Source organism: Schistocerca cancellata, chromosome 3 (genome assembly GCF_023864275.1).
Source record: "Schistocerca cancellata isolate TAMUIC-IGC-003103 chromosome 3, iqSchCanc2.1, whole genome shotgun sequence".
Taxonomy (NCBI): Eukaryota; Metazoa; Arthropoda; class Insecta; order Orthoptera; family Acrididae; genus Schistocerca; species Schistocerca cancellata.
In genome coordinates this window covers 843497376-843524998 of record NC_064628.1, presented here as the reverse complement: position 1 = coordinate 843524998, position 27623 = coordinate 843497376, and the positions used below count along the sequence as shown (strand labels likewise).

The 27623-nt window shown below is 42.9% G+C and overlaps 1 protein-coding gene across 6 annotated transcripts in view; it reads right to left on the bottom strand.

Moving 5' to 3' along the window:
• The window catches only part of LOC126175901 (actin-binding LIM protein 2), a 328131-nt gene that overhangs the window by 117232 nt on the left and 183276 nt on the right, over window positions 1-27623 (bottom strand). For all 6 annotated transcript variants that reach the window (XM_049922962.1, XM_049922960.1, XM_049922964.1 and 3 more), the window contains one exon: window positions 6469-6564. In XM_049922962.1, the coding sequence (XP_049778919.1) occupies window positions 6469-6564 (96 nt within the window). The remainder of the gene's footprint in view (window positions 1-6468; window positions 6565-27623) is intronic.

Sequence of the window (27623 nt, the reverse complement as noted above, 5' to 3'; positions counted from 1 at the left end):
AAGCGGACTCCTGGGGGTAGTAGGGAGGAGGAGCGGCCTGCATACCCTACATCAAAGGAGGCGTCGAAAAAAAGGTCATGGGCTGGATTAGCAGGCATGGAAGACAGATGGCTAGCGTAACGACTCAGAAGGACTGCTCGCCGATTGGACAGCGGAGGTTCAGCAGTCTCGGCATAAAGGTTTTCCACAGGGCTAGTGTAAAAAGCTCCAGACACTAAATGTAATCCACGGTGGTGGATAGAGTCGAGACGCCGAAGAATAGACGGCCGAGCAGAGGAGTAGACTATGCTTCCATAATCCAATTTTGAGCGCACTAAGGCGCGACAGAGGCGGAGAAGGACCACTCGGTCCGCTCCCCAGGAGGTACCATTCAGGACACGGAGGGTGTTAAGGGATCGCAGACAGCGAGCCGAAAGATAGGAAATGTGGGAGGACCAGCACAGTTTTCTGTCAAACATAAGACCCAAGAATTTAGCGTCGTCTGAAAACGGAAGGTTGACAGGACCTAGATGTAGGGAGGGCGGAAGAAACTCCTTACGTCGCCAAAAATTTACACAAACGGTCTTACTGGGAGAGAAACGGAAGCCGGTTGCGATGCTCCAAGACTGGAGGCGATCGAGACATCCTTGAAGACGTCGTTCAAGAAGGCTGGTCCGTTGAGAGCTGTAGTAGATCGCAAAATCGTCCACAAAGAGGGAACCCGAGACATCAGGAAGGAGACAATCCATAATTGGATTGATGGCAATGGCAAACAGTACAACACTCAGCACGGAGCCCTGGGGTACCCCGTTTTCTTGGGAGAAAGTACGGGAGAGAGTAGTGTTCACGCGCACCCTAAATGTGCGCTCTGCCATAAATTCGCGAAGAAAAAGGGGTAGCCGACCTCGAAAGCCCCAAGAGAACAGTGTGCGGAGGATCTCTCATTTATTTAATTTGAATGTATGTTTGTGGGAAATACCGCAGATGAGGATACCACCCATTAGCTTTCGACAAGTCACATGAAAGTAGTCAATCAGGAGTGGCGCTGAGGCAGCTGACTTTGTTAAATCTTAAAACTACACGTAAATATAAAAACAACTGATGCTACGCTGTCATCACAATCAATGTTTTTAATTTAAAATAAAAAAATATTGCTCTGGTAATCACCACCTGACCACCAGTAACAATTAACTACTAGTTTTACCGGTAATTCCCGGCAGTCACGTGACTTGTCCAAACCTGACGGGTGGTATCCTAATCTGCATATGACCCGTTTGATGTGTCCTCTTTTTTCATTCCTTTGTCCTCCTTTTTGAAGCTGTTTATTCTGCTTTTTGAACAATTGCACCTGGTCACCCTAGTCATCGCCATACTGGCATATCACCCGGTGTGAAGGTATGTGATGCCATTGGTTACATGTCTCTGTCACCTCTTGTTCGCATTGACGGCACTTTGAACAGTGGACGTTACATTTCAGATGTGTTACGACCCGTGGCTCTACCCTTCACTCGATCCCTGCGAAACCCTACATTTCAGCAGGATAATGCACGACTGCATGTTGCAGGTCCTGTACGAGCCTTTCTGGATACAGAAAATGTTCGACTGCTGCCCTAGTCAGCACATTCTCCAGATCTCTCACCAATTGAAAACATCTGGTCAATGGTGGCCGAGCAACTGGCTCGTCACAATATGCCAGCCACTACTCTTGATGAACTGTGGTATCGTGTCGAAGCTGCACATGCCATCCAAGCTCTGTTTGACTCAATGCCCAGGTGTATCAAGGCCGTTATTACGGCCAGAGGTGGTGGTTCTGGGTACTGATTTCTCAGGATCTATGCACCCAAATTGCGTGAAAATGTAATCACATGTCAGTTCTAGTACAATATATTTGTCCAATGAATACCCATTCAACATCTGCATTCCTTCTTGGTCTAACAATTTTAATGGCCAGTAGCGTACTTCCTACATACTGACTACAACAATAAAATTAAAGAGTAGTGTTGCCTTTAGGAAGGAATTCTGACATGCTATCTTCCTGCACACCCTTCATGAATGGCACGGGAAGGGATGAAGAGTTTGGAGAAAGAGTGTGTGTGTGTGTGTGTGTGTGTGTGTGTGTGTGTGTGTGTGTGTGTGGGGGGGGGGGGGGGGGTGATTTATACCAGTACATCGATATAGATGATCTACTGATCTGCAGATGGATGGATGCTTGTGCACAGCAGCAGCATTTGCAAACATATTGTGACAAAGTCAAAAACATTTGAAGTCTAAGGATTAATACATTTTTTAACTTGTTTAGTTTCAGCTGCTTATTTTTTCCAAATTCCTTTTCCAGAGAACGGAATAATACAGACAGTCAAATTTTATATTTTAGCTTCAGTTTTTAGTTGGCTCCAAATATACAAGGTGAACATTTACGTCTCCATAAAACTTGGGAAGTTGCTCAGGGATAGTTTCTAAGCAATGTGGTATAAGGGACTAGTGACTCCAGTGGCTCATTACAAAGTAACGATTTAATTCTGATTTATTTGTTTTGTCACACCAATTAGGCCTACCTTTGTTTCTGTCAAATATTTTTACAACAGTGAAAAATCCTGTAATATGCAATCGCCAAAACACAGAAGGATCTAGGTTGTCCTAGGCAGCTATGTACAGATGCAAAAGTATTGTGAAGTGTTGCCATCACCCTGCAGGGGGACACCTTATCACAGTGTCATGGTGCTGCTCTTCCACTGTGTTCAGTGAACCCATACATGATGTGCATACTCTCCAACCTATTCATACTGCTGTATCATTATAAATATACAATTATCACACATGGAAAACGATCCCAAGACATAGTCAGTCAGCACTAAATGCAAGCCTGAGGGTGAAGAGTAAAGTGAGAATTTTGTTTCCAACAGCAAGTAATATGAGTGAATGGACCAAGTTTGTTTCCAAACAAGACACAAAGTTATTACTGTCAACATTTACATTGCTGTGCAGATACTTTCAATGCAATACAGATGCCGCAGTTTGCACGAAAATGCTATGAGACGACGTGGCCATTTGGATGCACTTTAATAAGTTTCTGATGTCTTGATCACACTTTTTATTATTTCCAAAATCACCTTCAAGGTTTCACCGTTCTGTCATTTTCAAAGGCTATAAAATACAACATAACACTGGTATCAAAAGATATGAAAATATGTTACACTTCACCGCAGATTAGAGATAAAATATAAGGAGTAGAATATGACTTTCCAGCTTACCAGTGTTATGTCAATCATATAAAACTGTTCATTCGATACACTGTATCACATCAACATTATCAATCATGAGCCAAGTGCAAACTGGTACCAAGTGACACATTGGAAACCAAGTGGACTACACCACTAGGTAGTGCTGGATACATGGTACACACTGCATTTGTTTGTTTACAACTGCATTCTCATTGTTACTTCGTATGAAAAAATTTCATCAGTAGACAATTTATGGACATCACATTACACTGTCTTACAAAAAGGTTTTTCTTCACAAAACAACATGAATGGAGTGGTCTACTGCCTGTCGAATCTCTATAACAGTTCTGAACTGAATGCCAAGAAGTGGCTCCTTCATCTTCAGAATCAAATCAAAGTCACAAGGACTCACGTCTCGGGAGTATGTTGGATGGTACAGTACTTCCTAGACCCATTGACTGAAAAGAGCAGCCACCTTGCGCAGTGTCGTGCAAAATGATAGATAGGTTGCACAGAAAGTGTCGCCGCTTCTTTCGCAAAGCTGGTCACAGGTGATGCTCCAAAAATGAACAGTAATACAACTTAAGTCCTTGTGACTTTGATTTGATTCCGAAGATAAAGGAACCACTTCGTGTCATTCACTTTAGAACTGTTCCAGAGATTCAACAGGCAGTAGACTGCTCCATTCGGAACACAACAGAACAGACTCTGCTAATGGTATACTACACCTTCCACATTGCTGGCAACAGGTTCTACACAATGCTGGCGACTACTCTGAAGGACAGTAACAGGTGCAAACATGTAACTATTTTGTATCGACTGTGAATAAATTTAAGTTCCAACCCTCGTAATACACTGGAGGAGTGCACTGAGTGGTGCCAGGGTACATGAGGCCACTGTCCGATAAACAATTTTTGACAACTTACGGCATATAAATTACTATCATCAGTGAAAGTTCACAAATACAAATTTTACGAATTTACAGTGCCTAGAACTACCAACTGAGGATTGTAGCACTCACTTATGAAGAACAGGTGGCGTTCTTGTATTGCTATTTCCGCAAATGGGAGCAAATCCTTATATTCAGGAAATTCAAACAATTGGGAAGGCACCGTCTTGGAACCCCATACATCTGTTCCATCAATATGTCACGGACATGGAAATGCCGCAGACTCAGGTGAGACAGCATTATCGACACCTGACAAGAGTTTGAAAGGAGCCTCATTATGGGTCTCCACTTGGCCAACTGGTCGTTCACTATACAGATCTGTGGGGTATTCATATGTGACAGTAGCTCAATGCTGGATTGCGTGGAAACCTGAGGACAGGCATATTCATCGACAAGGTTCCAGTCGATCGTGTCTAATCATTACAAAGGAAGACTGGTATACTGTAAACCAAGCACACCATAACCCCTTCGCATCTGTGCCTGCCAACTGAGAACAAGCAAGAAACTACCAGCTACATTCTGTGTCATCCTGTACCATTGACTGGAGACTAGCAGCAGCGGGACTAGAGCATCAGTGTCCCATAAGCAGTCTGACATTAACACCACAATAAAAATGGCTGCATTTGGAATAGTGCCATGATTAGAAAGCATATACTGTTAAAGAATGGCATCACACTAGTTCAGTGGTGAATCACAGTTCTGCACTACCCTGGATGCCAAATGACTGTCATCAGCTAGTATGTCAGCAACCCGGTGAGAGCTCTAATTTTCAGAATGTTTTGGAAGGGCAAAACAGTGAAAATTCTGTGCTTCGCAATAGGAGGAGCCACTGGGTATGATTTCTGATCATGACGGGAACTCTTTATGGCACAACTGTATGTCACGGACATCCTGTGTATTCGTATGTTTCCTCTCGTGCGACAGTATCGAAGTGCCATTTTTCAACAGGAAAATGCTCATCCACATATGGCGCGTGTCTCTATGGACTGTCCGCATGATGTCGAGATACTCCTGCGGCCAGCAAGAGCTCTAGATCTGCCCCAGTAGAACACATGTGCGACCAGCTTGGACACCACCTCTGTCTCTATTCCAGTATATAGTATATCAAACAAAAGTTATGGACCAGTTTGCATCAGGAGAGGATGCAACAGCTATATGAAAACCTTTCCACATGAAGCAGTGCACACATTCAGGCTACAGAGGGTGCAACATCAGGCTGGTAAGTGGACACATGCTGCGAAGTTTTTTATAAATCTGGCTTGATGTTGTAATCACTGAAATAACATCACATATCCTCTCAAACCCTGAAGTTTCAGTCATTTCTTCCTCTCTTCTGGGTGCTTAACTTTATTTCGTCACACAGTGTATTTTGAAGAAAAAGTGCTCCCCTGGTAATATTAAGAACCTACATGTGAGGTAAGATTTAATTTCGCACTTGGGACAAGTTTTTGGAGACAACATTCCATTCAAACATATTCCTGAGACAAAAAGTACAATAACGTAAGTTAAAAGTTTTGTATTTCTAGTTGTAAGTTTAATATTTAGAGCATGGTACTGATGCTGGCTTGAATTTTTTTTAATTTTAAGGACTACACAAAGCCTGTACCCAATGCTTGTGGACCAATTCCACTGCTACATTTTCAAAGAAATATATTGCAATTTTATAATTAAAAAAAATGATACATCTAAAATTTGCTATGTAAGTAAGAGAAAAAATATGTACAATTATCACTTTTACAGAATATTTTTAATCCTTCATGTTACTAAATGAATACTTTACTTATTTTAACTGCACGTCATAGAAGATAATTCAGAAATGCAATAGGGAGTGAACGCATGAAAAGAGCCAACACACTCTCCTGAGATCAAGACAGAGAAATACTTCTGAGTGGAAAAATCATGTTGAAATGAGTTGTTTTTGTTAGTTTATCTCTGGGTTGATTCGATTTTATTTTGTTGCCCTGCTGAACTCCAGAGAACTGAAAATTAGTATGTGTCTTTGGAAGTAGTGGTTATTTCTCTTTTTACAAATTGTATGATGTTAGTCTTTGTGAGAGTAAGATTTTAAATGTTCCATGTTTACCAGATGCTGGCCTGTTCAGCTATCAAATGGTTTGTCTTTGGTAAGACTGAGATAGTGTCCTTCATATGTTTGTACCACCTGCAACTGATGGCACTTTCTAAACTATCTAATAAAATGCATGCATGTACATCAACCACATGGGCACCACAGGGACATTTAAATAGTTAGTCACATGATAGCATTAAAGACAATTTCAAAGCTGATGCTATTTCCAAATCCAAGCAACGGGTACTCACCAATGCATTTGAAACAGGAAATGTGAAAATATTTATCCTGGACTCTGAGAACTTCTCCAGAACACTTCTTCTTACAGTTGTGACAAAATGTTTTGCCTGAAAACAATAAAAAAAAGAGTATGAGTATCACAGTACAGTCAACAAAATGAGAAACATTTGAATCTATATCACAGTAACAGTTGCCAATGAAAATAATCTGTACATTCTGGTGACTGCAATGTTGTGTTGTTAAAGTACACATAATTTCCACTCCAGTGTATTTTACATGTCTTCTTTTAACCATCCAAAATTACTGAACTTCAATGAACTGGGAAATCAGTCACAGACAAAAACTTGGTATTTCTACATCAAGCAAAATTAAGGAGGGAACTGAAGAAACTATGACTACTTCCTCTAGCCCTTTCCTCTGGTTTATTACAGAATGAAATTCATGCTTCAAAGAACTAGCAGGTATATACATCTTTTCTTTGTGTCAGTCTGCTAATCACATATCTTTTCTCTCTTTCTTTGACTGTTAACTAGAGTTCATAGATCCTTTTCCACCTATAATGTAAATGTAAGGGCTTCCTTGTGCAGCTGAGTTGTTACTTCAGTTGAGACAAGCTACTGGAAGAAGCTTTAAAAGTATGCATGGCATTAGTTTGTGTACTACATGAAATCATAGCTAACATTATTGTGGAACTTATGAACTACTACTTGGAGCAAGTGAGCTCACTGCCCATTGATAAAAATAATACCCTTAAACAGTGGAATACACTACACAAAAATTCAGTGTACACCCTTGAATGCACATCTCAACAGATCAAATATTTTTAATATATTCAACTTCTCAAATGATGTTGCATAAAATCATAATAAGAAAGGCTACTAGCACCTTTATTACAATGTTCATTTTCAATATCAAGATATCATCCACATTAGACTGCCTGTGTGTGTGTGTGTGTGTGTGTGTGTGTGTGTGTGAGAGAGAGAGAGAGAGAGAGAGAGAGAGAGAGAGAGAGAGAGAGAGAGGAAATTTTTGTTTGACTGTTTAATAGAGAGAAAAACATGCACAATTTCCATACACATCAGTTCCCATAATGGCCAGTTGTCATAACCATACAGTCTACTAAACTTGTTGATATAAGTTTGTTGGATGCTGAAGAACACATTCATCTGTCACTTATATTTTGTTTCATCAGGCATCTGAGGCTTCATTTTATTCCTGATAATCACAGACTGATCTTAAAACTTGACACCAGATATTTTATCATTGTTCTGGACTGATGTTTAACAGCTGCTTGATCCTGATGATAGTTGAGAGTAGCTGTCTACGAAGCAGAGTGAGTTTAGTCACACAGTGTTTAAATGAACTGCTGTTAATGGTGAATTCAAAAGTTGGATAGCATTATGTTTTTTTGGGCCAATTAGTCAAGAAATCCGCCTTCAGATTAAAAATAACGAGTGGGTTACCACCCACCCTTTCCGAATTACCTCATTCTCGGCTTCCAGGGCACACTGAAGGGAAATATAACGCTGGGAAAATGCAATCAGTCTACAAGGCTATAATGACAGTCGTAAATATGGCAAGTGACAGAAGCCAATTAGTTGGCACGATACCTGGTACTGGGAAAATGCAGTCTACAAAAGACACTGCTTTTACAAATGTGACCCATCCTGCAACATTGCTCTGGTGCGTGAGACATTTACCAACCAGGACTATCAGGGGATGTTGCGTGTATACAACCAAGAAGAGCTGCACAAATGGGAGCCGTGGGTGGGTGTCGGGGAAACGGCGAAAATCGAGGCTTGACGTAAGGCGTATTCCAAAGTTTCGAGAACCAGCAGTAAGCGAGGAATCTAGGCATACTCTAGAGTCCCTTAAGTAGCGATCCCGCAGGGACAGCGCAAACAAAGGAATAATTACAGCGCGATAGAGACATTCAAGCGGGCATTCTTCTAGCGCGCCATACGCGAACAGAGCAGGAAGAAATAATCCTGATACAACTGGAAGTATCGCCGGCCATGCACTTTACAGTGGTTCGCAGAGTATGGATGTAAACGTAGAAAAACGCTCTCTCTCTTTCACTTGATTCGTGTGGTATTTACAGAGTGTGAATTAAGTCTGAAAATGAGTGCAAGTGTCCCGACACCAGCCGCAGCCAGTCCACTGCGCTTCGACGAATTCCGAGCCTGTTGGCGCCAGTCCGTCTCGGGTGCGCATCGATCCGCGGCGAGCCTCCCTCGTCTTCACTAACATAGCCTCCTCGCAAACCAACAATCCCGTCCCTCCATCCTCCATTGTGCTGGATAGGCGTTACCGCGCGACCATCGAACACACATTTTGCTCCTGCAAGTCAAGATGCGCCATTGTTCAGACTCTTGTCACTGCACTTGCAAGAACAATATCATTCATTACGAAATAGATGACAGGCTAATGCAAGTGATTAACTGAAGGAGTAGCAGTATGTGTTTATCAAAGAGGACACTCGTTTATCCACACTAGGCGGGACTAGAGCCCATCCAGATTATCTAAAATTCTAAATGGCATGGATTAAATGTCAGAAAACACGCGGTATATTTATTTCCATGTAAACACACAAATTATACAATATTATCACATTGTGACCAAATGTTGAATAAATCACGGAATTATTTATATACACTGAACAAGCAGCGTTGTTGCCTCTCGAATTCTTGATGTGCCACGATGTCTTAAGACTGAGCGGCTACTTGATCCGTCACCATCATCATTTTCCGCTGACGAAAAAATGGTGATAACTTAATCATCTGATATCATACCATTGTTATTTCACAGTCAGTCATTAAAATCATTAACACCCATGTCTGAGCATCCTGGAATATCGGCAAATGCTTCAACGAAATTGTCTTTAAATAGTTCTGCTTTATCTAACGTATCGCAGTGCATCTAACTTTTGCCCATGGACACTACCACATTCTCTCTCTTTGATGCTATTTTACACTTCCAACACACAAGGGCAATTTGTACAACTTTTTAACTGGTACCGTTCCGAGTGCGGTTAGCTGAATTTAAATTTACTGACTGTCGTCGTCTATTGTTGCCGCTATTACTTTCGCAGTATCAAATACTGCACAGCTACCATAATTTTTTAAATGCAATCCGATGGACCCAAGATCCGAATCAACAAGGGACAGATAAACGAGATTCCACTGTAGAGCAAACTGCCTTTTTGTTCAGCACGTTCAATGCTCAACACAAAAACTGCACTTATCTGTTTCCCTTAGAATGACTCGAATGTGTCAACACAACTGTTGGGAATTCCTTCCGAATGCGCAAAACTTCTATGCGCCGGCATATACAGTACGTATGCCTACTCTACAGAGCGTGACGCAGCGTTCACAGACTTCTTTCTGGTTTATAATTTAGTTTATGTCTTACACGTCTTACACCTACAGCATTGTACTTAACTAATCAATACAAAGTGCATTGCAGAGGATACTTTTCGTGGTTCAACACATTAGTGTTCCTTCCCATTCCATCCATTCACACACGGAACGCACGAGCAATGATAGCTGTGCGGGTTGATATTGCCTTAATTTCGCGCTGTCTTCCATTATAATATGCTCGGTATCAAATGTTCAAATGTGTGTGTGAAATCTTATGCGACTTAAATGCTAAAGTCATCAGTCCTTAAGCTTACACACTACTTAACCTAAATTATCCTAAGGACAAACAAACACACCGAAGCCCGAGGGAGGACTCGAACCTTCGCCGGGACCAGCCGCACAGTCCAGACTGCAGCGCACTAGACAGCTCGGTTAATCCCGCGCGGCTTCGAAAGACAAAAAGGGGGATGAATTTTGGGTCAAATGTAATTTATGCGTATGTGTCGAGCATACAACAGTATTGTGTGTTAGGTGTATGACTGATGAGTCTATTGAAGAAACAGATATATGATATTCCTTTCTGTTTCTGGAAACATCTATTTTTTTCTTAATATCACTTTTTGTTTTATCGAAAAAGATAGGAATTGTGTTTTAATTTTGCGTACGTGCTTTGACTTGGATCGTACGGGAACTAAGGGCTAACGGTTCACATGTTACGTCTACAAAAAGGATTTTTGTCATGCAACATACTATCAATAAACTTTATTATTCAATAATAATACTTATTGTGTACCTACATCCACACAAACTTCATCGAAGAGGGAGTAACATCAGGCCATCCAGCGCGTCTACATTCTGAGTAGGTCATAATGTCAGTTTTCTTTTGTCTATGTACATATTACAGCCATAAGCAAGCACATTTACACTACATTCAGCATCCGACTCAATTCGTGTTAACTTGCGGCGACCACTGCTGAAACGCATCACGCTGATTAATTTCCCCGTGTTCTACAAATGAATTAGTCATTTCATTTACCTTCAGCTGTACCTATTATACGTGGGCGTTCCACTTCGCATCACCAAACGCTGTAATATAATGTTATGATAATGATATTTATGCTTACAGTTGTGATGCATTGATCATGTAGTCGATGTTGCTACATCTCTTTACGCTGCAGACAGTGTATAACTTCATTGCCAATTCTCGTGTTCCAGCTAACCCTATAAGGGAGAGTTGTTGGACGCAGTAGAGGTAGGTGTTGAGAGTGTCCCTGTCTGCCCCCCACCTTTAGCCCTGGAAAACGGAAGAGGGAAAGCGCGAGCACACAACAGTCCAACGGCCGCGGTATTCGTCCAGCCGAAGCAAAAAAACCAGCGTTTAAAGGCCATCGTGAGTGGCTAACTACGACCTCATCCTGTCTGGCTGCAAGTATGCCACGGTCGATCCCTACTCTTAGCTTGCAGCGCTTCACCTCCGACCAACTTATTCTCCCTGCGTTTCAAGCACCCTTACTTCAACACTGTTGAGCAGAAGGGGGCTGAAAACGAACGGTTAGGTCTCCGTGTCAGGGCTGGTGTGTAACACGCATTCGACAACTCACCTATCGCAACCTCCGTGTATATGGTATAACAGTGGCGCGATGAGTGCTTGGGAGTAGTTCGGCGGTTGGAAAAACGGAGTTGCATTGCTTGAAAAATCACGAAGGGCTCTCAGCACACGCTAACTTACTCATGGGCATGTACATCGCGCTTCTGGCATAGGATTGCAAGATATAGCCCAATATGTTTCCCGTGCTTGAATGGTTAACGCGGCGTAATTGTACAGTCGACAGATATACTAGTTTGGCGTTGTACAAAAACGATATGCTGTGGTTAGCTACGCGAAACATTCCAAAAAGCAACTGCAAATATTGAAGGATGGCAGCTGAGCGGGTGTGAAAAAAAAAAAAAGTATTCCATCTTTTGAGAAGTGATAGTATGGACCAACACACGAAAAAATGTCCAGCAAACAAGGGCTATTAAATGCAAAGTTTAGGAACTGAGAGTACTTGTTCTTCTTAGCTTCTGTGAAACATATTCTTCTACTGCAAGCTCTTTGCTATTACAAACGATCTACGGAATGCAACAAGCAAATGAGGGAACATTCCTCTGTTATTGTCCATTCAGTAAACAGTGTTGCTACGGTGAACCATAGTCATAGTCTGGGTAAGTGTAGAGCACACGTTAGCTCCGAAGGAACCACTTTGTTGTATCAAGTTTGAGAAATGCTTTTACACCACAGTTTTAGCTTCGCACTACCCAACATAACAGAAGCCTATTATTTCACACGGGAAATGGCTTGCTTCTATTTGCAGACCATAACGGAAGATGGTGTCTTGCATGCCTGAAGATAAATGCAGATGCTAGATATGCCTGCAGGTTGGCCTTTTGGTCTGACCATGAACGGTATCTGTACAATGCCATCGAATCTTGCGTCAGTCGTAGTCACGACGGTGTCCTGTTTATTTGTGAGTGTATTATGTCGAAGCTAAGTGAATTCTAACGTGGGCAAATTGTTAGCGCTCGTACGGTCGGTGCATCCGTAACCAAGGCAGTCTAAGAGTTTGGTGTTTAAAAGGCACCTTATCGAAGATTTATACCGCACACACGGAAAGCGGGAAACATCATCCACTTAAGTCACAACGCGCACGAAAGTGTGTGATGAGTGATCGTTAAAGACTGCCACAGAGGGCTATTACGAAATATAAGGGGACGACAGACGGAAAAGTCACAGCAGATCTTTATCTCGTACTCGCGAACCCTGTCGGCACGAAATCACTGGGGGAGTGCCATAAGCAGGCAATTGTGAGGAGATCTGGAGTTCAAAACCACTCATCAGCGAAGCAAGTGCTCATAATAGGAGAACGTGGTGCCGAAGCCACAAAACGTCTTCTATAGAGCAATGGAAGAATATCGTTTAGTGGAAGAATCTTGTTTCACATTGCTTCCAACTTCTGGCCGAGTTTACGTCCCAAGAGAGAAAGATGGCGGGGATTCGGTGATGATTTGAGCAGCCATATCGTGGTATGCCATGGGCTCAATGGTTACTCTGCAAGACTGCGCTACTGGAAAGGTTTATGTGACCATTTTGGCTGATCTGGTCCATCCAGTGGCACAGTGTTTGTTCCACAATGGTGATGCTGCGTTGCAAGATGACAGGGCACCCGTTCATATAACTCGCATCGTCTAGAACTGGTTTCGTGAGACGAGGATAAATTGTCGTACCTTCCCTGGCCACCACAGTCACCAGTTCTCCAATATTATTGTGCCTCTGTGGTCTACTTTGGAGAGAAAGGGCGCGTATTCGCTATCCATTTCCAACATCGTTACCTGAACTTGCCACCAATTTGCAAGTAGAATGGTATTAGATTCCTTTGAAAACCATAGAGAACCTGTATTTATGCATTCCGAGACGACCGGAAGCTGTTTAGAATGCAAATGGTTAACCTGCACCATATTAGACATGGTAATGTGTTGGGTTTTTGGCGTTTCCATATTCTGCAGTTCACGCTATTAGTAGACAAGAGGTGGATAACCTATCACTGTGGATAACGTATCACTGAACTGCTGAACATATTTGGACTAAGCTTAGCCCAGCATTTTATATCTGATGATGGTGGTACATAATGCACTGATACTCATCATAATTTTGTTAGTAAAAATACTTTGGGATCGAGAGAGAACATTTCTATATTATTAAATAGCTGAGTAATGGGTACCTGCCGTTGCCCAGGTATGTATTTACTCCAGCTTCTGTTCGTCCATCTCCTCCTAGGGACCGTCTCTCTGTCAATCTGCTACTCCCCCTTATCCATCTCCTCCTCCTCCTCCTCCTCCTCCTCCTCTCTTAGTAAATCATCTCTTCTCTTCTCTCCGTTCACCTCCTTCCCCTTCAAATGGCTCTGAGCATTACGGGACTTAACATCTCAGGTCATCAGTCCCCTAAACTTAGAACTACTTAAACCTAACGAATCTAAGGATATCACACACATCCATCCATGCCAGACGCAGGATTCGAACTTGCGACCGTTGCAGCAGCGCGGTTCCGGACTGAAGCACCTACAACCGCTCGGTCACAGCGGCCGTCTTCCTCCTCTTTCCTTTCTGTGTCCACCTGCTCCTGTCTCTCCCCCCCCCCCTGTTCATTTCCTCCTCCCCCCTGCCTGTTCATCTCCTCCAGCCACATGTCTATGCCTGTCTATTCCCTCCCCCTGTCTCTGTCCAACACCACCTTTTTCCTCTCGCTATCCATTTCCCCTCCCTTATCTCCGCCTATCTCCTCCTCCTCCTATCTGTGCCTATGTCCTCCTTCGCCCTCGCTGTATGGCCATCTCCTCGTCCTCCTTTCTCGCTATCACACACATCAATAGGCGACTGGTGGTTCTTACAGCTGTAAGTATTTCTTTCCAGATGTAACTAATATCTGTACCAAATTTGACTCTTTGCTGGCACACGCATATGCCGAATATATTTCACGCATATTTAACATATTCCACACGTATTTGTACACATATTTCACCTGTATATTTAGCGGTTTTCCTCTACAGTTTCATTTTCACGCAGCTTCACTTTTATGACGTAGCTCCTGTATTATGTGCCGTCAATGACATAATTTTGCAGGTTCATCCAGTTGTATATACGCCTACTGTCTGTGAAATGAGTAGTGAATAGAGGTAGTGGTAAAGAAGTAATAAATTAAAAGCCATGCATCGTGCGACAATTTTCACGCATCTCAGTGTTTATGACGTCGTATCTCCTGAACTGATGAAAATGATATATTTTTCTAGGCATATTCAGGGGCATATGTGAATGTTGTCTGCGACACGTGTTGCGAATACAGTTAGTAGCAAAGAAGTCACGTATGATGCAGTAGTTTTTCTGTCACCGTAGTGTTTATAATACCGTGTCTCCTGAACTAAGTGTAGTACAATGAAGTAATTTTTTGGTACATTCAGAGGTACATATAAATACTGTCTATAAAATATGTCACGCGTACAGTTAGTAGTAAATAAGTAAAAAATTAAAATGTCATGCTTCAAGTGGCACTTTTATTGCATGGGTGGCGTAAACTCAGCAACGAACTACAGGATGACTGTATTACACAGACATTGTCGCGTCGTGGGATACATTGCTTTTACCCCCACCCCTTTGATAGGGGGTGGTTCTTAACACCCCCCTCCCCCACAGTAAATGATATTTGGTACCAAGTTTGGTTCAGATCAGTCCAATGGTTTAGGTAGAGACGCGGAATATACATACATTTTTATAACTTGTATGGATTCGCGACTAATTCCCGCGAAGCAATACTGGAAGAACTTCAGCAAAGGGGAATGGATATCGGTTGATACGCTATACAATACACGAGTTAGCAACTGCTGTCTGGTCGATACGGTGAACCGGCCCAGGTCACAGGACTAGGTGGGCAGTCCTCTGCGAATGGAATTATCGCAGCAGGTATCACGAACCGGCTCTCGAGTTACAAGCTGCCTCACCAGCTACCCTTTCATTCTGAACGCTACCAAATACACAATTCTAACAGGGCTGTACAAGTCTTTCAAATATGGCAACGAGTTCGTGGTCTGTCGTATCTACTTTCACTGCGCATTCATGACAACCCGTCCCTCCTTTCTGGGAATCCGAAAGCAGCATCGGCCGACTTCAGCGACGAGGAAACACGAACCATAAGAATGCGCTCCCAAACACACGTACCAAAGCTACAATTCTCGTTGCTTTCATTCCAGAAAGGTGCAATCAATGGAGAACCTGCGGAGGGAATCATAATTTTAATAGTTATAGGAGAAATCGGTAAATATACTTTTAATTAGCACAGATTATGAGACCACAGTTGTTCTTTCGAACTACTGTTCTACTTTACGAGGGTTCATGGCACCCACGCCGTCATAACAATATGGAGACAAAAAATTAGTATGCTTTTGATGGATTTGTACGTTTGGTACTCACTCTCACAATGCACGTCATTTCCTTGTGCACTTTAACTTATTAAACGTAATCTGCAACAGAAAACCGTTTTCTCCTGTGAAATTTCTCTTTCTCAGATGATCTCCGTAAACTGCGTCGACGCAAATTTAGCTTAATGTGCTTGGTCACGTATCCAGGAGGAGCAGCGGTTCAAATTCCCACCCCTTGCTTTTCCGTAGTAGTCCAAAATGAGTACAACCGAATGCCGGGACAGTTCCTCGGGAAAAAAAAGAGGCACAGCCGATTCCCTTCCACGTCCCTACGCAATCCGAGTTTCGGTTGTTGTCTCTTATGATTATCTAATCGACAGGAATCGCAACGTATCCTTTCTTCGACTTTCGGAAATCTGAAGTCTAAGGGAAGAACGGCCAGTTGCACCGTGATGCAGATTACACGATCCCTTTTAATAAGCCGATAAACAGCAAGCCTTATATTGGTAAGGGTATATCTATCTGAATCAGATAGCTGGCTAATAAAGCATTAGGGTGGGCAGACTAAAACAGGCATTGAAAACTGCTTTACTCTGACGTAGAAGTATATCACCGCTTACTATATTTTCCTTTCATCAATGCCCTCTCATCAAGAACCACTTCGGAGTGCGCTATTAGTATTCTGGACTACACCTAAATACACGTCCACATACATTAATGATCTGGCCAACAGTATGAACAGTAACTTCAGATTTTTTGCAGATGATACAGTAATCTATGAAGTACTATTAGAAAAATGTTGCACAAATATTCAGTCGGCTCTTGATAATATTTCAAACAATGTAAAGATTGGCAACTTGTTAAATGTAAACAAATGTAAAATTATGCACTTCACAAAACGAAAAAACACAAATATGGTCCATAACGCATACAAATACCTGGGTGTGATAATTTGTAAGGAAATAATGTGGAATGATCGCGTAGTCTTAGTCGTCCGTAAAGTGGCAGACACTGAGACAGGATAGTCAGATTGTAGCGGAAACTGCTAACAAAACACTCGTGATATCAATCGTAGGATATTGCCAAAGTGTATGGGACATGTAGCAAATAGCGCCACCAAGGGATAATGAACGTATGCAGAGAGGGGCAGCACACACTGTGATAGGTTTGTGTGAAGAATCTAGGATGTACTATAGTTCCCCTACGCATTGTCTAGAGAGATCGCAAGGATAAGATTACACTATTGAAGTGCACAGAAAGGTATTTAACCTGTCAATTCTTCCCGCGCTGCTGCACCGTTGGAACGGAAAGAAAGTCTTACATCTCGTATAATGCTAAATACCCTCTGCCGTGCGCTCCGTAATGGTATCCTGATGATAAGTAAAAGTAAATGTATTACCACACGTATAATTTTTGAAACACTAACTATGGAACTTTCTACTCTACCACACGTTAATGTTTCATGTCCTTCCAACCACAGATGTAACAGCCAAAGAATCTAATCATATGGGTGTATGCGAGCTGTTATTCTTTCACTTATTATCTTCGAAGACCACAGAATTAAACTTAGGGGGACTGAAGAACGTGCACAGTAAGATACCGTCCGGAAAAGCTGGCCTTGAAATTTTCCAATCGGCTTTATACAAGATGTACAGCATCTTACTGCCATTGTCTTCTATTTAATCGTTCTCGCGTGTGATCTACAGCTCCCCAACGTTCTAGTAGAAAATTCACTTTAAATACAAATGTTTTATTTCATATCTCCACACATGGTTTTTTTATTTGCATGACAAGACTGACTACGTACTTGTTTCTCATTAATCACAAAGTCAAAGCTGCTGTGTGTGATGTGAAATGCTCATCTACAAACTGATCTAAATTCCGATTTAGTTGGTAACGTTTAAAAAACCTAATTTTGGGCATTACTACTTTTCTTATTACGTAAGATTTCCTGATGAGGCAACTGTGGAGGAAAATGAGAGCTTAAAAAGTACGCCGTTCGCTGACTTGTCAGAGCACAACATTGTTAGCAATAGTGTCTATAATTGAATTTCAGAGGTAAACACGATATTAGTTCTCTACATTTACCACCACGGAAAAAGTACCGATTCATGCCTGCAAAGTTCTCCGTAAACGCACAAACCTGCCTGGAAATCACGCACGAACTTACTTCTTTCAGCAGCAAACACAGGGTTACTGAATCGATGGGTTTCGGGAAGTGTAGGAATCCAGTTTAGCTGCCTCAGTCTGTAGCTTTTGGGCGCGATGCCTGAAGAGAGGCGGGTTCTGTTCCGCATGATGGCCGTTTTCAGAATCGATGTACGGAGCTGATTTATAAATAGACGAGCGTAACAAAACGGGCTGCTTTGAAGTTCGCCATGGTGCTGCCCTTTTTAATCCCGGCCGGCCAGCAGTTGCGGCTTGCTGCTGACGCGATGACGTGGCCCTCCACCGCCACATTCCGCCGCAGGCAGCTAGCCAAGCGGCAGGCCGGCTGCCCAGCCTCACGTGAAAGCCACTCGCTCGCCAGACACGTTCACTTTCGGCGCTTTCGCGGTCGTCGATCCCAGACAAGCACCACCCGCCACTTCCTGCACAACTCACCCGCATACACTAACAGTTATTACGAGACTGGAAACATCATGGCGAGGTTCACCAAAGCGCTGTAAAGCTCCGATTCGTAACGCACTCTAACGCAACAGCATCTCTCCTGCAGAGTTTTTGTAACACTGGAGGTGTGGAGGTGTTTGTTGTGTAATGTGTACAGAACTCGGCCACCAACACGTACAATAATTTATCGTATTCGGGAAATTTGAAGCCGACGGTACTGTTCAGGAAGTGCATAAGGAAATGTCTCATCGATCAAAAATATCAACATACCCAGCTTCCAGCGCTGCTGCGTTGCAACAATTTACTAGGTCACCTCAAAAATTTGTGAAGCAGGGTGCACGTAAAAGCGGGGTAAGCCGATCAAGCGTAGGACAAGTTCTGAAAGCTGCAAAGTGGAAAGTCGGCATTCCAAGCAAGCTGCACGCTATGAACGAGGATGACCCGGATCGAAGGATGGAGTACCGCGTGTGATTTGAAGGCCTCGCGAGGATGAACAGTTTGCAGGGATGGTTATCTGGTCCGGCGAGGCGCAGTTCAAAGTGAACGGTGCTGCAAACAGCAAAAAATGCGTGTGCTGGTCTCCTGAATATCCACACGTTCATGTGGGAAACATTTTATCTATCGGGTGTAAAGGTATGGTGCGGGTTGTGTCATAGGCGCGGCCTGATTGCCCACACTTCTTAGAAGGTACCGCAACTGGTGAGGCGTATCTTCATATGCTGCAAACGTCGATTTTACCTGCCACCTGAGAGGAGTTTGGTAATGAAAGATTCTACCTGCAACAAAATGGGGCTATGCTTCACAGCCATAGAAACGTCAGAGCCTACGTGGATGAAAATCTACCTGAACTATGGACAGGTTGAAGGGCAGCTGTTGAGTACCCACCACGGTCTCCAGACCTTATACTTCTTGACTTCTACCTACGCAAGATCTTGAAAAATGAAGTTTATCAACAGAAGCTAGCTACACTGAACGAGCTACGAGAAACCATAGAGGCGTCCTGTGCGGCTATCACACCGGCAAACACACAAAGCAAGCTTCCCCCCATGCAAGAATTTTAACAGTATGTTATTTTGTTTCATTAATTTTAACTGTCAAAGAGCGTCAATATTTTTTCTGGACCCATCTGTATTCAATTTGTGCTTATTTGTCGCGAAGAAATACTGAACCAATCTCAGCTCGGATGTCACGGATGTCGGTTGGTATGCTACCCACGAGATAACAATTCTTGTCAGGTCAGGCTGTACAGATTAAAGAAACGACATTTAACATATTCGTTGAATTAACAAAATCGAATTGTATGTCAACAATAACCTTACATCCTACGCATCTGCCCAAACTGTCAATTGCTAGGACAGACTCCTTTAGTGGCAGAGGTTCCAATATTAAATAAATGGCTAGTGACCTTTCGCTAATTCTTTGTACAGAAGTAGGGATATATCTATGCTCATTCGGGAATTTGCTATCAAATCCAAGCCTCCAAAATGCCAAGAGCACAATAATGTTCACTAGTGGCCACTTCACAAAGTTGTCAAAACCGCAAATGATCATCTCTCTCTCTCTCTCTCTCTCTCTCTCTCTCTCTCTCTCTCTCTCTCTCTCTGCCAGTCATTCTGCCTGCCTTTTCTGACGAAAACGGGGGCATACCATACTCGCATTCGAAGTGGGTCGAATTTCCCGATGGGCCGCTGCGCTCGGTAAGTATCGAACTTGTTCGAAGAATCACACGACATTTGACTCCTCCGGCGAGACATGAAGGGATAGGCAAGAAATTACGAACTAACCACAACAATAAGCTACACTCCCCTTAAAATTTGACAATTTCGTGAAACACAGATGTAAATAGCATTAAATCCTACAACTGCACAAAATCTTATTGTATATGAACAAATATACAATACAGTTCTCCTATACACCGGTATGTATGGATATATAAACATTTATGCTGATTTTTAAGTAAAGATGACAGATAAAGACAAATGTTGTCTTCCAAAAAATAGTACCTGACTGAACCTAGTATAATATTTTATTTATCAGAGACGGTCACAATTTACGAGGGAGGTTGCAAATGAGCAATTCAATCCCTGTTTACATTGTAGAACAACAGATAAAAACGTTACCTGATTTTGATCTGTGTCAGCAACATTCAGATGAAACAATCATGACAACTAATTAAGAATTAAATTTCAGACAAACGAAACAGAACGTAATAAAGTGACTAATTTTCATCGCGAGAATTAATTACAGTGGCAAGACCCATTTCGAAGAGAGTACCATCTGATGTCCCTAGATCGCGGGACGAACGAAACCTTCGGAACTGGGCAGAATCATGACTGCAATGTTTATTTATTAGTCGCCGTTGTTATGCACAGTCTGGAGCCTAGAAGACATTTCACGCCATGTTTCACAACTTTTTATTATTAAAATCCGCAGGGCATTAAAAACGCCATGGCGGATCTTTGTGATAGTACCGATGAAAGTCACTAGACCGCGGGCCGAATAAAAAATCGAACAGAACCCGAGATTTCCCGAACTTCGGCGTCAACTGTTCGAACAGTTCGAGTCGTGTTCAAGCACAGCTCATTTAACAGACACGGTACCTGATCAGTCTAGTAAAATCGAATCGATCTCTGGATCGCCCAAACAAAATCGATTCAGGAGTAACGTGAAAATATAACAGCGCAATTCGGTCGCCGATGTGTCGTGTTTAAACGTGGTGTGCGCGTTAGAGGCAGCTGCGACATGGAAGTCGGGTTTCCCGCGCACGAGCCCAAATGGGGCGGCTCGTCTTCATCTAGAATAATTGAGGGGCGAGAAGGGGAGGGGGTGAGGAGAGGGGACGGCAAAGGGCGCGGCCAGAGCGACAAAAAATGGCTGCGTGGGAACCACAGGAGGCGGCGCTGCGCTGACACACCGCCATGCAGACAGCGCAGGAATGACCAACAGCCGCTACAGTAGAAAGGGGCAAAACGCTCACGGGAACAAACATATACAGTATCGATCGACATAACTGACAGCCCAATATTAACATGGAACTGGAATTCTGAGCACGTTGAGTCAATTTCATTTGCTGCCGTACTGTTACATCTACAGGGTGGGTCAAAAGTCACGAAGGGGTTTATACCGTGAGTAACTATTTGTTCTTTTCTCCTTTCTTTTGCTACCAAACTGCCACAGAGCAAGAAAGCGAGACAGACCATGGAAAAAAATCAGCATCATCCAACTTACCGAAATTGCGGAGATTTACTTCGAAAACCAGGCGTCAATTGTTCCCACACGTTGAGCTGTCGCCACATGGAAACCATTTTTCTTCGTTCGAATCAGCGCTGCAGACGAAAGGGTTCAGACGGCGAATTACCAAAATGTGGTGGACTAAGTTCGGAACGTTAAAACATCCAACGAGAACAATATAGTGTTGATGAGAATGCAGGAACTTCAATATGAAGACGTTAAGGCCATCTGGTGTTAGCAAGGACGTCACTTCGGCGACTTCTGATATTTGCTTCATCATCCGAATTGTGCGACAGTTACACACACACACACACACACACACACACACACCACCACCACCACCACCACCACCACCACCACTGTCGAAGACTCGCATATTCAGTTCAGATATGGCCACGGAAAACAATGATCTCAGCCTCAAGCTGTTGATACATGACTATACGCAATGGCTTTGTTAACAAACAAAATAGTCAGTTTTGAGGCAGTAAGAACCCACACTCTGTGAATGAGCGTGAACTGCAACCTGTATAATGCACTGTTGCAATGTGTCACGACGGCAGAAACGCTCACTGGGCCGCACTTCTTTATAGATGATGAAGCCAGTGCAGTGTAACGGTGATTGGTTATCGATATCAAAACATGATTACCACCATTGTGCGTCGTGCAGTGGAGAACATGCCCGAGACGTGGTTTCAAGAAGATGGGGCAACAGCACACACGGCAAGGGCCTCCACTGGGCTTCTGAGGACCATTTTCGGCCACTGCATCATCTCGAGAAACAACGGCATACAGTCAACTGACCCTCCTGTTCGCTTGACCTCACTACGCTTGATTATTTTCTTCCGAGCTATCTGAAGGACAAAATGCGTGTGAACCAACCGCAAACAATGCAGGAGCTTAACAAAAAATTCGTGCAGAAAATACGGGCATTCGGTCATGAAGTGTTGAATGAACCATGTGCTGTACGGGACCCTTAACTTTGAAGCCCGTAATGGCTAACATCTACCTGAAATTATATTCCACACATAAGTGTAAACAGTCCCACATCCTTGGTCTATAGTCTGTGAAATAGCAATGGAAACTAATGGTAAATGAAAAAACTAGTCACAGTTGTGGCCAAAATGGTTGTCTATGTGCCTCTGCAGAAGCACAGTCTCCCTCGAATACAGATTCTCTGAATTTACGCAACACGGTTCTGCGATAACAGCGCCTTATTCTAACTACGTTTCCCCGAGCACCTTTCTAAAAGCTTTAGCAGCTTGTTAGATTTCTGCTCTCATTAGGTCCTCAAGCTCCAAAGCAGTTTATACCACTAAATGATGGCTAAAGTTGTCACCCGGTTCCAGTATGCGATTGGCTGTCTAACGGCTTCACGGGCAACCAAAATTAGGTTTTCACATAATTATTGATCGAATTTAAAATGCTGTCAATCTACTCATAAAAAGGTATAGGACAAGTACTGAATTTAGAAACTGCGTATAAGCAATCTCATCCAAATTATCTGGAAATCCCTGTGTAATGCAGAATTGACCACTAGATGTCACGAAAGGTGGACCCGCAAGGATAGAAGTAGGCAGGGAGTGCTGTGTTGTCGGCAAAGAAGCAGTACGTACTAACAGTAACAGCAAAATGTGTGTTAGGAGGCCTCAGTGACTTCGAACTTGGACTAGTCAGTGGATGTCACATGAGTAACAAATCCACCAAGAACATTACAGCCCTTCTAAAGCTGCCCAAGTCGACTGTTGGTGATATGACTCAAGTGGAAACGCAAAGAAAAAAATACAGATAAACCGATACCAGGAAGACTTCGTGTACTGATGGATAAGGACCATCGAGCATCAGAGAGAGCTGTTCTACAGAAGTGCGTGAAATCAGCGGAAGGAATCACTCTTAGTTCCAAAGTGCTTACACCAGTCCAGCTAGCACAATGACTGATCGCACTCGTAGGGACTTAAAAAGAATGGGATACGACTATCGAGTAGCTTCTCACACACCACCTATTTCCGTAGTCAATGGTAAGCGAAGCTTGAGGAAATGTAAGGATCAACGTCACTGGACACTGGATGACTGGAAACGAGTGATTTGTAGTGATGAATCACGCCATTTTTTCTGTGCCAACCGCGATGGAATGCCTGAAGAACGTTGCCTGCCGCCAAGTGTAGTGCCAACAGTGATGCACAGAGGTGGTCCTGTCACGGTATAGGGGTGTTTCTCGTGGTTTGGGTATGGTCCTCTTATTGTGCTTAAGAAAATGTTAAGGATATGAACACATCTGACAGCACTACGTATTGCGTACAGTAGGGAAACAGTTCGGGGACGATGATTGCTTGTATCAGAATGAAAATGCACCATGTCATAAAGCGGCATCTGTGAGGATATGGTACATGGACAATAACATTCCTGAAATGGACTGGCCTGCCCGGAGTCCCAACCTAGACACAATGGAACGCCTTGGGCATGAGTTAGTCGACTTAGATCCAGACACCAGCGTCCAACACTACCACCTTCCCTGCTTTAGTCTCTTGAGGAAAAAATGGCTATCGTTTCTTACCTAGTGTAAGTGTCCCTAGCAGAGTTTAAGCCGTCATAAGGGTTTCAATGTCCACTATTAGGTGTCCTGTTTCGATCAGATAGGGTATGCCCTGAGTCAGCGTAACTCACGGCGCGCAAATTATCCAGACTATACTCCCCTCCAGTGTTTGAGAGCACTTCGCGACTTTCAACAAACTTTACATATAATTTCAAAACCTTTGTCAACTTTTCATCGTTTACAGTCCCACAAAATAAATAATTAGCGTTCTGCGTCTTCAGCTATACAGGTTTCATATGCTTTTAGTCAAATATGTAAGTCATTAACTCGTTTCTAAAGTAATCCGACGTCTGAAGAGAGTTCAGTCCTTTAAAGAACCGGGTAGAAGTAACTGGTATTCTAAGATTGATCGCACTATCATGATGTTAGTGATTTCTTTTTCAGTTGCACAAAACTTTCTCGGAGCCCTAACAACAAAGCGAAGATTTCTATTCACCTTACAGTGTTCGCCCCATTTCGTTTCGCACCTTAATATTACTCCTAAAAAGTTAATGTATGTGGTGTGCTGCGGATGTTCACCACTTCTAAAGTAATCGTATACTACTGAGACCTCTCTCTCTGTAGTGGACATTATCTGCATTTATCCACTTTTAAAGTGAGCTGCCATTCCTAACACTAAGTGGAAGGTTTGTCCATTTCCTTACCATTGTGCAAACGACGATTCTTTCCTACAAATAACAGCACAGTTAATGAACCATCTGATAGTGGAGCTGACCCCATCTGATAAATTGTTTATCACATTGACGACAATAGAGATCGTGTTACGCTTCCTTGGCGCACATCTGATCTTTCTTTCGTTTTTGCCTAACATTTGCCGTCCGACATACTGCAATGCAGTCAGTTAGTTCAAAATTCATCAACCCAATTGCATATCTGTACCGACGTTTCGTGTTATCGTATCTTGGACGTTGGTCGATGGGAGTTATGGTTTCTTTGGTCCCCTTTTCTACGAAGACAACAGAAGGCACTATTGCAGACATATCTAGCACCTTCACTGGAGAGCTGATTAGCTGGTGCGATTCTCTCCATTTGGCACCGGAAACAACCTTCACAAAGGCAAGCAGTTTGTTTACAACTGTTCTTAAAACACACACCCGAAGCAAGTAATTCATCAGAAATGCATACGGTCGAGGTTATAAATCTGCTGCCTATTGGCTCTCTCACAGCGTCTTGTTACCCAGTTAAACTGGTCCCTTTCCATGCTTTCATCTTTTATCTTTTGTTTCTGGCCAAGTATTTCTAAACAGTTTACGTCAGACGACTTCCCGCACACAAAATATATCAACAGTCCGCCTAACAGCTCGAGAAACTCCTCGCAGTATAGAATGTAAGGCCTCGACGAATGTTAAGCATTCTGTTCGCTTTCGTCTCCTCAAAATGCGCACTGACAGAAACATTACAGTTTAAACGGCCATCATATGCACTTTTGTCTGGTGCATTTCTTTCGGTGGCCCTACCAACTCCAGAGTTAAGGCAACCGATGTTTTTCGGATTTAAGAGTAATTATATTTCCTGTTTCAATCTTTTCAATTTTTTTAAAATCTCTTCGACTTCAGAGGTCCTATCCACAGCCTCTGCTCTTAAATGTTTCAGTATTATTCTGACGTTTGTACAGAACAACTAGATAGAAAATCAATCACATGCTGGTAACGTCGAATAATTTTTAACATTTGCAGATGATCCAGAAATTATGGCTGACAATGTAGAGGTAGAACAAAAGTAAACAGACGTACTTAAACAACGGGGAGTAGATGTCTCCTTCGGAGAGAAAAGGGAGGTACTGACAAGCAACACGACTTTAATATAAACATTAAGAACAAAGCTATGTGTTTAACGATGTCCGGTTCTGCGCTTACTGGTTCGGCCATGACAGCAACTAATCTGCCTCAGCAGGGAGCTGTTATCAGAGATCGTTGTTGAGCGCTCTCTCTCTCTCTCTCTCTCTCTCTCTCTCTCTCTCTCGCTCTCTCTGTGTCTCTCTCTGTCAGTCAGTCATTGTGTGTGTGTGTGTGTGTGTGTGTGTGTGTGTGTGTGTGTGTGTGTGTGTCGCGCGCGTTTGGTCGTTTCTACTTGTTACTGATAAAAGAAGTGCACCGTAACTAAGACGTTGGTCGGATATTAATCGTTGGAATTCCGTAATTGCTGTGATCTTGACTTGCATCTCTTGGCATGGTCATGCTGGATTATTTCCTCCCAATGAGTGATCTAAGATTGTTGAGTTTCAGCTCGTACGTCGTTTCTCTAGAAGAGGGAGATAAAGTTATTCCCGCCCGTAGCATTCTTTTAAGCTACTCGTGAATCCCGGGTAGTGCTAAAATGCATTGGTTCCCAAACTTGGAGGGATGGGGAGGGGTAAATATCCCGGTTAAATGTAATTTTTGGAGGGGGGGGGGGGGGGGGGAGGCAGGGGTAAAAACAAAATGGTTCAAAAACTATTTCGGTCATTAAAATAAACTACTATTTTTAAAGTTATTTATTATTTCCGCCGTTTCGAAGGGCCGTAAAATGGATTACATAAGTTTTCTTTTTTTTTTTTATACTAGCATTAATGGGTGACACAAAGCGGTGGAGGCTGCAGCTTGTGAAACGAATGTATGAACCACGCCCTCCTCACATAGTCCACACATTCATCTACTTTGTACCACGCATCTGTAGCAGTGAAAGTGACACATTACGTCACATAAGCTTAACTTTCTTATGCAAATATCTTCTCCGAGCTGTAGGTAGTTCCGCAATAGATCAGAAATTATTCACGATTCACTTCGCCACAACAAACGAACTAATTGACAGCACAGTCCAACAATAAATTTTAATGGCTGCAACTCTTTTGTCACTATTATTATTATTTCATCTTCGAATATTCACTGCTAAGAGGGCGTTTGAAATTCAGTGGGTCTGAGTTTGTATCATTCTTTCGTTCTTCCAGAATTCTCTGCATACTCTCGCCTTGTTCTCTCTTGCGTTCTTTCGACCACTTATTCCCTGTTTTCTTTTAAGTGTGTTTTTGTTTAACTGTAGGTTTACATTATGTTTCTGAACTATTCTCGATTGCTTATGTTATCTTTTGCCCTTCCCATTTCTTTAATATTTTCTTCTGTTGTAAAGATCCATTTTGTCTTGTTTTTGCTAGTGTTTGATATCTCGAAGATTTGCTTTGGGAGCCTGTTTTTGTTCGTCTTGTGGATAAGCACTCCGTCTATAGGCCACAAGTGGCCCATCGGAACCATCCGACCGCCGTGTCATCCTCTGCAGATAGAAGGGGCGTGTGGTCAGGACACCTCTCTTCCGGTGGTTTCTTTTACCGGGGCGGCTACTATTCGGTCTAGTAGCTCCGCCATTAGCATCACGAGGCTGAGTGCACCCCGAAAAATGGCAACAGCGCATGGTGGGCCGGATGGTCACCCATCCAAGTGCCGGCCATGCCCGGC